General features: G+C 40.1%; 1 protein-coding gene across 4 annotated transcripts; it reads right to left on the reverse strand.

The window, feature by feature from the left end:
* Positions 1 to 319: 319 nt before the first annotated feature.
* HNRNPA2B1 (heterogeneous nuclear ribonucleoprotein A2/B1) lies at positions 320 to 16,114 on the reverse strand. Of its 4 annotated transcripts, XR_013977809.1 has the most exons (12): positions 15,874 to 16,114; positions 8,885 to 8,995; positions 7,380 to 7,526; positions 6,216 to 6,426; positions 5,236 to 5,337; positions 5,072 to 5,152; positions 4,797 to 4,859; positions 3,996 to 4,115; positions 3,482 to 3,604; positions 2,647 to 2,729; positions 1,216 to 1,320; positions 320 to 610 (listed from the first exon to the last, which is right to left on the reverse strand). XR_013977809.1 is itself a non-coding variant. In XM_080973859.1 (11 exons), exons 1-10 carry the CDS (start codon positions 15,910 to 15,912, stop codon positions 2,668 to 2,670), a joined length of 1,059 nt encoding a protein of 352 aa, XP_080829985.1. In that variant the 5' UTR covers positions 15,913 to 16,114; the 3' UTR covers positions 320 to 1,320; positions 2,647 to 2,667. The 4 variants fall into 4 exon arrangements, 3 of the variants coding, with proteins under 3 accessions (XP_080829985.1, XP_080829986.1, XP_080829984.1); XM_080973859.1 differs by having other exon boundaries at positions 320 to 1,320; XM_080973860.1 differs by lacking the exons at positions 320 to 610; positions 1,216 to 1,320 and adding an exon at positions 2,008 to 2,488 and having other exon boundaries at positions 15,883 to 16,114.
* Between the last annotated feature and the right edge of the window lie 35 nt (positions 16,115 to 16,149).

Genomic DNA, 16,149 nt, shown 5'->3' on the forward strand with positions numbered 1-16,149 from the left:
ATGCAAGGTTCAGTAGATGTTTAGGTCACACTGGGGAATGGAGTGCAGAAAAGAGGTTGACCCACTTAACCAAATACTTCTGCAGATATTGATGTTGTACCCACAGCATATTGATACCTCCCTCTTACTTGCAGCTATCTTTTTTGACTACGTAGCCATTGTAAATCAGCACCCAAATTGGATCTAATCTATGAGATACCATAAAATATGCTGTGTGTTCCCTGAAAGAGTTCCTGTCTTCTAGGCTGAAGAAGTGTCATGTAGTAGTATGGTTTATATTTTAACTGTATGAAATGTTAAAATGTTATCAGACTAGAAATATTTTTGTATAAAAGTTTATTATCACTTATAAAAAATATGACACAGTATTTGCTGTCTTAAAACATTAATTTTGATTTCCTATTCAGGCTGAATTCTAAGAACAGGTGCTACTATAGTTTTATATATTTTAAAAAGCATTACAATAGGCTGCACTAATATTAATTTAACCTAAAAGGGTTTTATAAAACCAGCAAAACCATCTATTTTGTGATGAGCATAGAAAAATCTTATTTCTTGAAGTTTCTGTGGTTGACCACTTCTTCATTAGTTACCTGCAGCTGGCACCTTCCTGCCAAAGAAAAAGAAAGTATCTGAAGAAGTTTATCATGTATGCTTCTTTGTATCACCTACAGGAAAACTTCAGCAAATGGCTATAATCCAGATGAGGCAAGTCAAGACCTCTTAGTGTACAGATTGTACCAGAGACAAACTTTAAAAGACAAATATTTGCACTGAAAAAGCTGTGGCTGGTATGCCTATGACTACAATCGCAGAATTAAACAATATGCTACTCTTTAAATTGCAACAATACATAGCAAACAATGGCAAAGGAACCTGACATTTAACACATCTTCAACAAATATGCAAGAAAAACAAATTAGCATCCTAGCCAATTCATTTAGCAAGTCATAAAAATTCCACCTCATGTATTATTTTCTTGTATACAACTATCACGCAAGAATGGGTGCTATAAACCAATGAGTAAAATTATTCCTACATTTTAAGTTCTATAATAAGTATCTTCAGACAACACAGTAGACAATTTTCATAACAATAAGACTTCAGCTGCTCTGAATACCTAAGAGTTCACCATTTTCCTTTAAAGTGTTTATTTTTTAAAAAATTGAAGGATAAAAACATGAAATTGTACCATGTAAGTGAGCTGCAACATACCATTTTAACTAACCATAGCAGGGATGGGACCCTTGCAAAGTTTTAATGGACACTTGGCTGGTTCATTTGCTCAGCAGGTCTATTGCTTGTCCATGGTGCATAAAGCTAGATTCCAGCAGGGGGAAAGATAGGTTAAGCAGCTGAAGTTAAAATAAATGAAAATATAATAGCAAAAACAAAAACCCACATCCCAAGAAACAAACAAAAACAGTAATCTTAAATTTTTCAACCACAATTGTTAACTTGGTTCATTGCTATGTTAAACTAGATAATATACCACTATACTGAAACAGTACACTGTCATATAGTATTAGTTTCTTGTTTTTGGAATATTAAGAAAGGAAAAGTAAATAAGATCTTACCTAAAGAAGTTTAACTGAAGCTTAGAACTATTTTGCTCTACACCCTCAGCTCTCGTTGGCATCCTTATAAAACTACTGTAGTTAAAGCTCTGCAGAAGTACAGCACAGCTTTTTAAGACTGGCTGAACTTAGTGCCGTTCTCAAGAGTTCTCTTGCACTAGACCTGTGTCCCTGGAAGAGTACCTCGCTGGGGATATTTCCTTTCCTTGCCATTGAAGAAGCAGCATCTAAAAGATCTAAAAAGGTGTTTCTCCTTGCAGAGATATCCCTTAAGTTATCTAGGTATTTTAAACCTGGTGATTTACAGAAAACATTATCTGACCACATTTACATGTACAACAATCACTTTGTAGTATTTGTGGGACCTTCTACTACCCACTCCTTGCCTTAATTTACAACGTATTTTAAATAAATCTAAGATTACACAACATTTCCTTTAGAATTATTTTATTAAATCATAAATGTACAACAGCTTCTTAACTCTACACACGCACTTAAATTTTTAAAAGGAAAACGTTATGTCTTATTACACCATGATCCTGGCTAATAGCTTTTCAAAACTTTGAGAAAATTCTTTAAAAAAGGTTTCACATGTCACCTGAAACTTACAAATTTAACATTATCAAAGGAATGCTTCTACACTCTTACAAAGACCACTAGAAAGAAACAACAATTAAAAAGCTAAGAAACTGTCTCAAAGGCATTTTTACAATCCTTCCTCCACAGTAAGGTATGTTATTAAATAATCCAATCCATTCACAAAATGGCTCTCTGCATCTGCTCTGGTGTCTTCTGCCATATCACTGCATATTTATGCATGACTGAGATAAGTTTCCTTAACAATGTTATTCGAAAACCTGAAGCTGTTCTTTTACCTCTGGGCTCATCCTCTCCTATTTATACAGTGAAGCCTGTTTCAACAGAAGTAAAGAGTAAAAAAATAGGTTATGAAGTTATCCATCTACCCAATTTCTTTTTTAAAGGAAAGATAATATCCTAAAAAGCTTTTACCCCTGCAGCTAAAGTCAAGAAACACTGCAATTTTAGCATTTTAAAAATGTACACTCACCCATGAAAAGCTTACAGAAGATCAGTAACGGCTCCGCCCTCCATATCCCCCACTTCCTCCACTTCCTCCAGGACCATAGTTTCCTGTATTGTTAAAATGGAAAGCATAAAATTAACACAGATGAACAGCCATTCTCAAGCTTCATCAAAATCTTACTTTTAAACTGCAATCACCCAAATTGCTCAATTCTACAACAGTCAATTAGTGCTCTCAACATCTTTCAATCAAAATTGACATCAAAGTAGATCACCAGATCTAATTAAATCTACAAACATTCCTGTCTTAGAATTGCGTCAACAGGGGGAGGTGGTAGCTGCCCTTTTCAAGGAGACACAGATCGATCTGTACAACATGTATGCCAGGCTTTCACAACCTGACCAACTCCCACTTGTTTTGGAGTACAAGTCCCAGTTACCCCGGGCCAGTATGGCTAATTAAAGGGGATGGGGGAAGTTGTAGTTTAAAGACTGATGTATGCAAATGGCAAAAGAGATTCCTCAGAATTATACAACAATTTGGAATGACCACAACTAGGCCTCCAGAAAGGGTTGTGCAGGTAGGAATAGGTTTGATTCTTAATTGCTGGGTCACCAGGGGCAGTCCACTTCAATTGCAAGTTACCTCTTGACTTTCTATGTATATACAGCTTTCACACCTATTGGGAAAAATAAAGCACTACAATGGGAGTGGGTTGCTGGGTACAAACCCTCCCACTATCACTCACCGGTGTGCTATTAGGAAAAGATAGCAATGACCCTCTTCCTCTCCTAAAGGCAAATCCAGGATTTGTGGGAAGGGGGGGGTAGATACTTTTCTATTTCACTTTTCGTATTACCTCCACCATATGGTCCTCCCATGTTCCTGCTTCCACCAAAATTTCCACTCTTCATTGGACCATAGTTTGAGGGCTGTTGGTTGTAGTTTCCAAAATCATTGTAATTTCCTCCTCCATAATTGCCTGAATCAATAAAAAGTTTATGCTGAATAATCAAAATGCTAGCTTTGAATATAGAATGTCACAAAAAACATGCCTTCGACTTATATATAACGCTGTTGGCCATCACATGGACTGAAATGTTTTTTTAATACTCTACTATCAGCCTTTAGATCAGCCATGATAAATACATTTTTAGACCTTGTAGTTATCAAACACTTCAGAACACCTTTTGTGTTCCAGTTTCAAGAGCAATGTATTTTTATCTTGCCTTTCGGGCAATTATTATCCTCCACAGCACCCCAAATAATTTTTTAATAAAGACATACTCTGCCACCACAAATACTTTTGAATTCCCACCACAACAGAGAGGACTAAAGCTAAGGCCCAGTGTTCTAATTCCTTCCAACATTACCTCCTCCATAGTTGTCATAGCCACCTCCATAGCCCCCACCCTGGTTGCCATATCCAGGTCCTCCTCCACCATATCCTCCTCTTCCTCCGCCATAACCAGGACTGCCTCCAAAATTGCCACCTATTGTAAAACAAGTCTCAGTAAACATGCAGCTTATATCAGAGTTGAACTTATATTTCATATAGAATATTATGGCCACAACCATATCCTTTTAAAGAAATAATATGTATGTAGCAGAATTTTTCTTGGAAACAGACTTTTATACCACACAATTCTCCTCTATAAAGCAATGTGTCACATGGTGTGGGGGCTACTGCTTGACGAAAACCCAATCAATAGAAACATCATTATATGCTGCTATCCTGCAAGCCACTTGATACAATTCTACTCACGCAATTGCACTTTGCAATAATAAAATTATGCACATGTCTTGAAATCAAACCATAAAGCCACATCTGGTGCTTACAAAGGCACATGGCTTTGCAAGTGTTGATAATCAACAATGCTTGCCAAGGTGCAATACATACACGTATGTGGAAGCCTCGTGGGCCTTATTAGGTCTGGAGGCCAGAGGTCCTCCATCACTGATTTGGAGGAATGATTTGGTTCCAAAAGAAAACTATTTGAATTACAGCATATTTATATGGTTGACAATGGATTTACGGGCATATGATAGCAATTACATTGATTTTGAGTATTTTTAGACCCGATTGGACCATAAAGAAAATTTAATTGCTTATACCATTTCCACTAGAGCACACATACATACTATGTCTTCCTAAGCAAATTAAAGAGACTAACCTCCTGGTCCCCCGCCATATCCATTATATCCATCACCAAATCCACGACCGCCTCCATAGCCATCTGTTAAAAATAAAGTTTTTCCTATTAGTTTACCTAGTGCAAAAAAAGAAAACATTAATGGTTGCTGGTCATATCATATTCACATAAGGAAAAGGAAGACTACCGTAACAGTGTTCTTATTTTTATGGAACTCCGGGACATAAAAACTTTAACAGATTAGTCTACATGGGCTTATTTAGTGCTTTGCAAAGATCACTGATGAACTGACTTACCAGATCCACCTCTGAAGTTACTTCCAGGTCCAGGTCCAAAGTTTCCACCACCTCCACGCGAGTCTCCGAAGCCAAAGTTACCTAAAAGCGTTCATCAGCTTAAGTTAACTACAGTACTATTTCCAAAATATCGAATGTAAATACGATGCAATTTGCAAACATACCTCCTCGTCCACTCCTTGAGCTCTGAACCTCTTGCATTTCTTGTCTAGATAAAGCTTTTCTTACTTCTGCATTATGACCATTGATAGTATGGTATTTCTGCACTGTATTCACAAAAGATGGTGGGGGAAAATAAACAAATGATACAACCTTCAATCTAATCCCTCACAGCAGTTTCAGTTCAAAATTAGAGAAAAAATTAAGACTGCAACACTGGTGAAATTCAATTTTATACACTGACTTTCTACACTAGTACAAAATGTAAACCTGCCCCAGAAATAATTCTATGTATGCCTACTCAGAAATCCCACTCTTCATTGATGCTTACTCCCAGAAAAAAAAAGATTGCAGCCAGGCTTCTACATTTTTGTTCAGTGTGCTTGCCAAGGTTGAAATAGCCACTGCCTTCTGGAGAAGTTGCAGCTGCAAATGTAGACAGTAATCGTCCTAGCAGTTGTGTGGAGATCCTTACCACTCCCAATCTCTGAGCTTCAAAGGAAAGTTAGGGGTTGTTTGGCCCAGAATAAAAGGGAAATGATGAGATTACTTGCTCAACATGCATCCTTTTCCTGCTAGAGGCAGGAGAGCCCAGTTCTAGTTTGTTGTTCAGCAGGCAGTGAATACCTTCAACAAGAAAGGTGTGCATGGTCCCCATGACACCTTCCTGCAGGAAAGTGGAAGATGTTCTTGCCACTGCTCAGCAGAAGAGATCCAAATACCTCTGCCATATCACAATCTGGCAAGCAATACTGATTACTTGGCTACCAAGGCCAGCTTAAAACAGTGGCAACCATTTTCTTGCACAGTATAAACTTGGTATGCAATTTACATATATGCATGTAAGAAGAAATGGCAGCCTGCAGTGGTTACACTACATCCTGAAATGACTTGCTTGCTGATACAGTGATATATAGAAACAGGCCCAAACATGGGTACATAAAATATGTAACAGTGACAAAGATTGTTAATAGTATTTACTTACATACAATTTTATCCACTGGATCATGGTCATCAAAAGTTACAAATCCAAAGCCCCTCTTTTTACCAGATTGTCTGTCTGTAATTATTTCAATTGTGTCAATTTTTCCATATTCCGAGAAGTAGTCTCTAAGGTGATGTTCCTCAGTATCTTCTTTAATTCCACCAACAAACAATTTTTTCACAGTTACATGAGCTCCAGGTTTTCCAGATTCCTTGAAAAATAAGTTTAGCAAAACTGCCTAGTTAATGGTTGGTCAAACACAAAACAAAACCCTGAATTTCTAGTTGCTGGTGTTAATGAATAACTAAAAATGTGAAAACTGTCAATTTCCATTAAATAATCATCAGAAAATTTTAATAATAGTGTAGGAAACCGACACCTTAAGCAGTATGAGTCGGGTTATTTTTATTGCTTTATTTCGGGAACGTTTCAGCAGTTGTCTTTTTCTGTTATTGCTATGACCTATAATTTTGGCAAAGTGTAACATTCATAAACACTATAAGAATGCTCAGATCACTTCACGTACATTAGCATGTTGCAATGCTGAGAACAATCCTGTAAAATTGTTTTATTATCCCCATATATTGGGGTTTGAGTGGCTTGAGTTCACAGCAGAGGCAAGACTTGAACTAGGAGTTTCCCCATTTGTAACAGTTTGAGGCAATATGCGATGCCAACACTCAGTTTCTACCATCAAATATATTAACTTTAGATCCCTGGCTTTTGTTGTACGATCACAGAATTGAAAGGAACTCTGAGGATAATCTAGTCCAGGTCACTGCAGCGCAGGAATATGCAGCTGCCCCATCCAGGGATCAAACATGCAAACCTTGGCATTATGAACACCATGCTGTAACCGAGTTTTTTCCTCAGCTGCATGCTGCCAACATTCAATGAACTGCTTGAGACCTGCTACAGAAAAGTCACTGCATGAAATCCATACCTCAGCACAGGTTAAGGAAGTATTGCTAAATGGGTCTAGCCCACTGAGCATGTACGTCCTCCAAGTTGCAGTATTTTACATGCAGCAGCAAAAACATTTTCTGAACAATATAAACTTGTCTGCTTTAAGAGACACAGATAAGAGATAAAAATATCTCACATTTAATACAGACACAGATAAGAGATAAAAATATCTCACATTTAATACAGAACAAAACTTACCTCCCTGGCTACAGCTCTTTTCGGCTCAACTACTCTTCCATCAATGGAATGAGGTCTGGCAGCCATTGCTGCATCAACTTCAGCCATGGAAGAGAATGTTACAAAACCAAATCCTCGTGAGCGTTTGCTTGCAGGGTCTCTCATAACCTACAAGATGAAGGTTGTGCATTTCAACTATTAAGCTCTAAATTAAATTATTGCCACACACATTTTGCTATCAGCAATAATTCTGTTTAGCAATTACTTTTCTAAGAAGAAATACAACTGTACCCTAAAGGATGTAGTTTAAGAATTGAAGTCTGAACAAATAACCGAGGGAAAGAATTTGGAAACTATCAAAGGCTGTCAGCGAATAGTAGTGCTGCTAACAGGGATTGCTAATCTGTAGCTCTCCATGTTACTGGATTTAAACTCTCTTCAACTCCAGCTAACATGGTCAATGGTCAGGGATAATGCAAATTGTAGTTTAACAATATCTGGAAGGCCACAGGTTCCCCATCCCTTGACCAACAACATGGTGTGCTGCAAAAATAAAGTATTTGTCAAGATGACAAAGATGGCTGCTGTGGCTCAGAAAAACAACCAATACACACAACACCCACCTGAAATGGCAAAAAATAATAATGAGGAAACATTTCCTCTTCTAGAATACATACTTTTTAAAAGAGTATTTTAAAATAAAATTAATGGCCAGCTGACATTGCTGAAAATCTTTGATCAATAACTCAAAGATAATGATATGAATTGTGGTAACATTGGTAAACAAGTGTAACATAGGTACAAAAAAGAAACACTAACATACCCAATGGCAAAATTTTATAGTTCTAATTCTACGTGGACATGGGCTTATATTTATAAAATGTCTGTCATACTACATGGCACCCATGATAACTTTTAGAAAGTAGACAGCAACGTGGCACAGGGTGTAAAGTTCTAAGAAAATACAGTTAACATCTCAATGGGAACTCCAAAAATAGGTGTTTGCATCCCACCCCTATATTTTAAGTTATACACAATATATTTCATGAAAGAGGAATTATAGGCTTCATAAAAAGTGATGACTGAATGTTTCAATTTTCTGATTTTAAAAATCACAATCTATGTTAATCAATGGCTAAATCAGGAAAGCTTACTGACATTAACCTGTCACTACCCAAAAATAACATTTTCTATTTGTGTTATTAAGAGAGATTCTAGACTGAAAGCTAAAAATAGTATACAAGCACCATTAGCTGCAAGGAAGAACTAAACTTCTTAATCTCAGAAAAGATGCAATTGTTCTCATGGGTGATCGATGTCTATTAACCATTGAAGAGTTTATCTCACACTTCAGCACAAAGGAAACAGAAGTCTGCTCTTCTAGACAAATCTGAAGACAGTTATGGCTGCTAATGAACCAAACATGGTTTCATCCTGCATCCTGTCTTGCCTATTTTTTCCAGATTAATTTCCCCCCATACCCAAAGCTATCTAAAATCAAACGAAGATTAATGCACACAACTTACCACACAATCCGTTAACTTTCCCCATTGCTCATAGTAGTTTCTCAAACTTTCTTCTGTGGTTTCGAAGCTTAAGCCACCAATGAATAGTTTGCGGAACTGCTCTTTTTCCCTCTAATTCAAAGGAGAGAAAAAATAGTAATATAGCACACAATTTCTTCCTAAACACATACTAGATTTTATATATCCAACAATAACTGAGACACTATCTTTTCTATTTGGGTCAAGCACTTCAGTTGGAAAAATATAAAAAATACATAATCTAGGTTTTATGTTTGCCAGGAAACAACTGAGAAAGGCCTTTTTGAACTTGATGCCTACCAAAGAAACCCAGGATTTAATACAAACTGGAAAATAGTCGTAGCTAATCTTTTTGATTCTTTACAGCAGGGGGAGGATGTTGAGCTGAGAATCGTGCAAGATTTTCCAGATATGTGAACCTATAGACCTCACAATTTAACATCCTGATAATATGGCTTCAAGGACTGATCAGTATGTACTCTAAGACTCAGAAATTCTACTCTGGAACACACACTCTATGTCATTTGTGGCAAATAAAAACCTCCTCAAAACCAACCAGGTGAACTCTAACAATGTACAGTGGTACCTTGGTTCTCAAATGCCTTGGTACTCAAACAACATGGAACCCAAACACTGCAAACTGGCCAAAGTCTATGGCCCATTTAATCATAGCCTCCTTAGACTTTGGCTATAATATAGAATTAGAAGCCTGGCAAGAACTATGGAATGTGAACTTAAAATTCACGGCTTGCATGGCATTACAGGAAAATGTATGGAAAATGATATACAGGTGGTACCTCACGCCGGTAAAACTGGCAAAGATGTACAGAATAAAAAATAAGAAATGCTGGAAATGTGGACAGGTAGAAGGAGATCTTTTCCATATGTGGTGGAATTGCAGTAAAGTGAAAGGCTTCTGGGAATTAATTTACAATGAGCTTAAAAAAATGTTTAAGTATACTTCTTTTAAAAAACCCGAAGCCTTTCTACTGGCACTAGTTGGAAAAGATGTTAAAAAGAAAGATAAAAACCTATTCCTGTATGCCACGACAGCAGCAAGGACTATGTTAGCCCAGAACTGGAAAACAGAAGTAATACCAACTATTACTGAATGGCAGGTCAAAATGATTAACTATGCGGAACTGGCTAGAATATCGGGGAGAATAAAAGATCAGGATGAACAAAAGTTTTATGAAAATTGGAGTAAATACTTGGATTATGTAAGAGACAACTGTAAATCTTTAAAGACACTGGCAGGATTTGATTAACTTCAACAGCTTATGATCAAATAGATAAATGTATAAAATACGTGACATAATGAAAATATATGATACTTACCGAAGGGGAGGAAGGAAGTCCAAAGCTCAACAGAGCTAATGTTATGTATGAGATGTATTAATACAATGAATGTATTGGAATGTATGTTTGATGAAAACTAATAAAAATTTAAGTTGAAAAAAACAACAACAAACACTGCAAACTGGGAAGTGTTCCGGTTTGCGAACTTTTTTCCTAAGCCAAACATGCTCCTGGTTTCTCCAAACTGCAATAAGAAACACTGCCAGTTTCTTCTCTACTCTTTTTCAAAGTCTGCAACATAGTTGCACATTACAAACTTCTACACATGGTATTGTGTTTCTATGTATGCTAGTCCAACAATTATTATGTGGATATTTAGTAGGGGTTCTTTCTATCCCCATGGCCCACTTGAGAGGGCAAAATGGTGAAGAACAGTCACAAGATGGACCAAGCTTGTTTTTTCCAGCTCTGGAGGCTAGGACCTGAACCCAAAGCAATGGATTCAAGTTACAAAAAAGGAGAGTCTGACTAAACATCAGGAAGAACTGAGAGCAAGAGTAGTTGATAATGGACTCACACAAGAGGTGGTGGACTCTTCTTCCCTAGATGTTTTTAAGCAGATGTTGATTGCTATCTGTCCTGTATGATTTAGTTGCAGGGGGTTGGACTAGATGACCCTTGTGGTTCCTTCCAACTCTACAATTCAATGATTCTAAGAGGTTGCCATAATCAACTGGCAATTACTGACATCACTATTTACTTACACATGATCCCTCTTGATAATTGCCACACTTTTTGACACAGTAATTTCCTTGTGGCATTGAGTTCCATAGTTCAGCTTTCCTCAAGTCAAAAACACTGGCTCTGGAGGTGACATGCCCTAGCATTCCCATTTTAGGCAGAATTTGCTAATCTAGAATCTCTAAAACAGAGCCACATTAGTTTGTATCTCCTGGCCCCAAAAAAGATGCCTCTCAAAGTATTCACCTATCCATCAGTTTGTAGAGAATAGTATTGTTATTTCATTACTTCTCCTTGCTTTATAAACCTTTACTTCCTTCAACACTAGCTTCCTTCTCTAATCACCATGCTGTCTATTTCCAAATTAATAAATATTACCCCACTCTTTCTTTCATTTCCAGGCCATCTTTACTCAATTCAGGGAGGTGATTAATGCCTTCTTGTGAAAGCGGGTGGTCCCTACCTGCTTGAAGGAAGCAGTGGTAAGACCACTCCTTAATATGCCCTCCCTGGATTCAGAAAATCTAAGTAATTACTGGTCAGCTACAAATATCCCCTTCTTGGGCAAGGTTCTTGAGTTGGTGGTTGCAGACCAGATCCTGGCACTCTTGGAGGAAACTGATTTTCCAGATTCATGTCAATCAGCATTTAGGCCCACTTTCAGCAAAGAAATTACTTTTGTTGCTCTGTATGATCTCTGTCAGGATAGGAGAGATGCGTCCCTGTTAATTCGCCTTCACCTCTCAGTGGCTTTCAGTACCATCAACCATGGTATCCTTGAGTGAAAGTCCAGGATGCGGGTAGCTCACACCCAGTGGTTCTGGTCGTACTTGGATGGTAATTTCCAAAAGGTTATGCTTGGGGAGAGCTCTTCAGCCCCATGGAGCTTCAATGTGGGGTTCCTTGGGGTTCAATTTTATCCCCTATACTGTTTTATAAACATCTACAGCACATGAAACTGCTGAGTGGGGTCACCCAGAGCTTTGTAGTACATTGCCAGCAATATGCTGCTGGCACAACCTCAAGGACTGACTCTTGCCTAAGAACCAACCTAAGCCCTACAATAACATCTCAGGCCCTTCTTTGTGTGCCTCCTCCATGAGGTCATAGAATGACGGAACTATAGAGTTGGAAGGGATCCCAGGGGTCATCTCGTCCAATCTCCTGCAATGCAGGAAATTACAGCTAAACAATCTCTGACAAGAGGACCACCTAACCATTCTTTGAAAACTTCCAACCATCTTTTGAAGGGCGGCAACACAAGAATAGACCATGGTTCCCCATTTGTGGTATTCTCTCCCCAATGAGGCTCACCTGGTGCCTTCAGTACATATCTTTAGGCACCAGGCAAAAACGATTCTCTGTAACCAGGCATTTGGCTGATTGAATATTCCGTGGCCTTTTAAATGTGTTTCGTATGAAGGTTATTTATTTGTTTTTATTCTTGTTTGATTATGTACATTGTGCTCTGGTTTTGTATTGTTATGCTGTGAACCGCCTATGATTGTCAGATGAAGGGCCATATACAAATTTAAAATAAACTTCCTCTATCTACATGGGTACATGCACACAGGGCAGCTGTCCAGTTCCTAAAGCCAGTACAGTCATACCTCAGGATAAATATGCTTCAGGATAAGTATTTTCGGGTTGTGCTCTGCAGCGACCTGGAAGTAACAGAGCGTGTTACTTCTGGGTTTCACCACTCGCGCATGTGCAAAGTCAAAATGACATCACGCACATGCGGCGAACCACAACTGGCACATCTTACGTTGTGTTCAGGATGCAAACAGGGCTCCAGAACGGATCCCATTCGCATCCCGAGGTACCACTGTATGTTATTCTGAGATAGAGTGAAGTTTCTTCTATTAAAAGCTTCTGGAGAGGCTTCCTAACTCATAACTTGGGGGGGGGCATGCTTAGAGGAGCCAAGAATGCACAGGAACATCCCAGAGGTGCTTCTTTTCCTCTCATTCCCAATACAACTGCCCATTTTTCCTCCTGCCTTCCAATTTTTCTCCTCCCCTCACGCTTGGCCAGCCACATTGATATCTATTTACTCTTTCCTCCCTTCTACCTGATGCCACTCTCCGCATATGCCTATTACTGTGCATGTGGGGACCTACTATTGAGAAAAAGTGGATGTATGAGAAGGCACTGACCAGCTTCTTGAAAGGAGGCTGAGGCCCATCAATAATCCATGTCCACAGCTTGAGAAATATACTGTTTTTTTCTTTTTGCCACCACTACCCAAATGTAGGGCACAGAAATGTGCATAAGAACACCATAGCCAAGAATTAAGATACAAGGAGAAGATTGCTTCTATATCAATTTTCCAGAGTACAGTACTGTATTCTCTACACAGTATTCCTCAGCAGAAAACAGAATTTGAAATGAAAATTTTCAGATTGTATGTGAGGAAGAGAGTTATATTTTATATGTTTGTTTCTTCCTGAGAGCATGGTTGAGCATAAGCCAGTTTAAAACAGCAACCATGTTTAATTCATACTAAAATAAATCATAACTATAGTGGAAAAGTTGCCATAAAATAAGGGATGATAATTTCAACAAATTTGTAGGCCAAATAACCAGCTGAGCAGAAAAACAGCATTATAGTCAGCCCCATATCTTTTTCACAAAATGTGGACCATTCTCAGTTCTTGGTGTGTTTCAAAGACCCCATAAGCAAGAAAAATTTTATTACTGATAACTGTGTTTTTCATACTTTTAAAGCTTTACCACACTTTGGTTTTACAACATAATAGAAGTTGACAAAATATTCTAGACTGATCGGAAAATAAAGGCGTTAATTTGCATCTACTATGCATTCCCCCCATTTAATCCCCCAAAAGCATGTTTATCGACTTACTCTCAAGTCTAACAGGGTTGAGAAACAAGTGTTGTCCAAGCAGTTTGCGGGTCAGACCTAGAAAGGTCGCCATGGGGATTTAACATTACTACTGACTCAAACCAATAGCAGTCTGGAATTACTTTAATTAAGAAATGTAGCCCTGTACCTAATAACTGCAACTAATGGCACTGGATATTGGCAGGGAGTGTGCGCTACTCACACCTACCTTTTAAGATTCTACTACACTCCCGGAAATACTATTTTAAAAGTTCCCGAGGCATACTAATGTTATTTGTTAAATACGATAAGGCCCCGCGCTTCGATGCGTTTAAGCCTTCAAGACCCAAAGCTTCAAGGAAGTAAGCGGCAACGTGTTTGCTGAGGCAAACTCTTTTGATTAATCGACTTTAACATAACGATCTGAAACACCTGATGAGGAAGGCAGACGCCGAGTTTATAAGCCTTGCTCACCCTTCAAGAACTTAAGAGTGCCATAGGGTTGGCTGCTCCTCCGCCTCTCCAGCGAGGATGGCTCCGCCATGTGACGGCTCCGAGAACCCGAGGTGCACAGCGGGCTGAGAGAAAATGGCGCCGAGCACCACCGGGAGGGGGCTCGTTCCCAGAAGGCCAAGAAAGGCTACAGCATTCCGCTCTGCTGCGCACGCGCGCTCCCCCCTCCCCATCAGATTAGGGAGGAGGGCGAGGGAACCCGCCTTTTGTCTTTACTCGCTCCCTTCACTTCGTACGCTTTCGCTCCCTCCTTTCCGTACTATACATACGGCTCAGTCCTTTTCCAGTAGACTGGAAATGGAAAAAAACTACTGACCTCCATAATTCTCCCTAGTCCCATGTGGGGGGATCCCTAACTTGTAACTACTTAGCCGCCACAGCCTCCCCCCGCCTCCTCAAGGGCTGCCGTCCCTTCCAGAACCTTCCACATTAACGTCTTCAGTAGCAGGCAACAAGAGCCGCCAACTGCGCCACCAAGTGTTTTCCAGTTAACGGACTCTGCGTCATCCCAAGTATCTACGCTACTGGCGTATTGTGCCGCAGTTAGTCCCCGCGCTAGTCAGCACCACTACACCGCAATCCCTTCCACGCAAACTGACTAACACCCGAGCTTTAGGTTTCTCCCGCTAACGTAAGGGAGCTACGTGCTTTGCGTAATGCGGTTGGAGAATGCGATCCCGTCTTTCTGGTAATGGCGGACCTCATTCTTACGTAGTTAAAAATTCACACATCCTTGCCGCCCCAGGGTTTTGTTTTGTTTTTAATACGCGAAACCACAAAATTGGCGCGACGTGACCGGGGCAAAAAGTAATAAGGAATCGAGCACTCTTCCACATTGTACTGCTTTTTGCTTAAACCATCGTTAACCTGAGGTAACGCAAAGCCGTTTAATATGGCGAGAGATGTTTTTGAAAGGGAGACCCAAAATGCGCATCGTCATCTCCAGCGAGGCCATCGACTGTTTCCGGACGCAGCCGGCGACGTCCGGCTGTGGCCGAAGAGCGCCGAAGGGTACTCGAACCTCGAAAAAGCGCCTTCGATAATTTCCGGAAAGAGCCGAAGGCAACAAAAGCCCACCCATTGCTGTAGTCCGGAAATTGCCGAAGATCCACGAAGACTAATAATCGCGCCAAAAAAAATGGAGAGTATAATTAACCAAGGGCCCATCCACCCCGCTTCTATCTTGTATCAGCTTAACTAGCACTAACCTAGCGGCGCAAACGGTATAAAAGAGTGCGCTTTCTCCTCCCGCTTCCTTTGTCGCTTGGGGAAAATTAAAGCCCTGTCGCTAATGGTATTAAAATTCAGTGCTGTATTAAATAGGTCCTGGCAAAAATATCTTCCGTGAGCGAGCGGCTGACGGCACCCGCCATTAGGCGCCTCCTGAGCCCCTTCAAAAAACAACCCACGGGACCAAATCTAACCCCTTTTCCCTGCACCCGCCATTTACACCCCACTCCCGCTCTCTCTCTCTAGCGCCTTGGCTTTCCAGGAGGCTCGCCCGCCCGCCATCCCCATAAGGACACAATGAGTGTAAAAAGGTCGGCCATTACTGAGCCACGCCGTCCGTTACCTCACTCACCCAGTCGCTCTCCCGGTCTCCGCGAGGCATTTTCGGCCGGTTGAGGAAGCAAAGAAAAGCAAGGGAGGAGGCGAAAGGGTCTTTTTAAAAAAATTAAAAATCGCTGCGGTCTTTTTTCTGAGGCGAGCCCCCCTCAGCAGGCAGGCAGGCAGGCAAGCAGGCGCGGTGACGGCGGCGGCGGCAGCAGCAGCAATGGAAGTGTGTGAAGCGGCTAACGACTGCGCGGGCGGCGGCGGTGACGACGTCGACGGCGGCGCAGCAGCGAAG

Source organism: Podarcis pityusensis (genome assembly GCF_964106645.2).
Source record: "Podarcis pityusensis genome assembly, chromosome: 12".
In the NCBI taxonomy this organism is placed as follows: Eukaryota; Metazoa; Chordata; class Lepidosauria; order Squamata; family Lacertidae; genus Podarcis; species Podarcis pityusensis.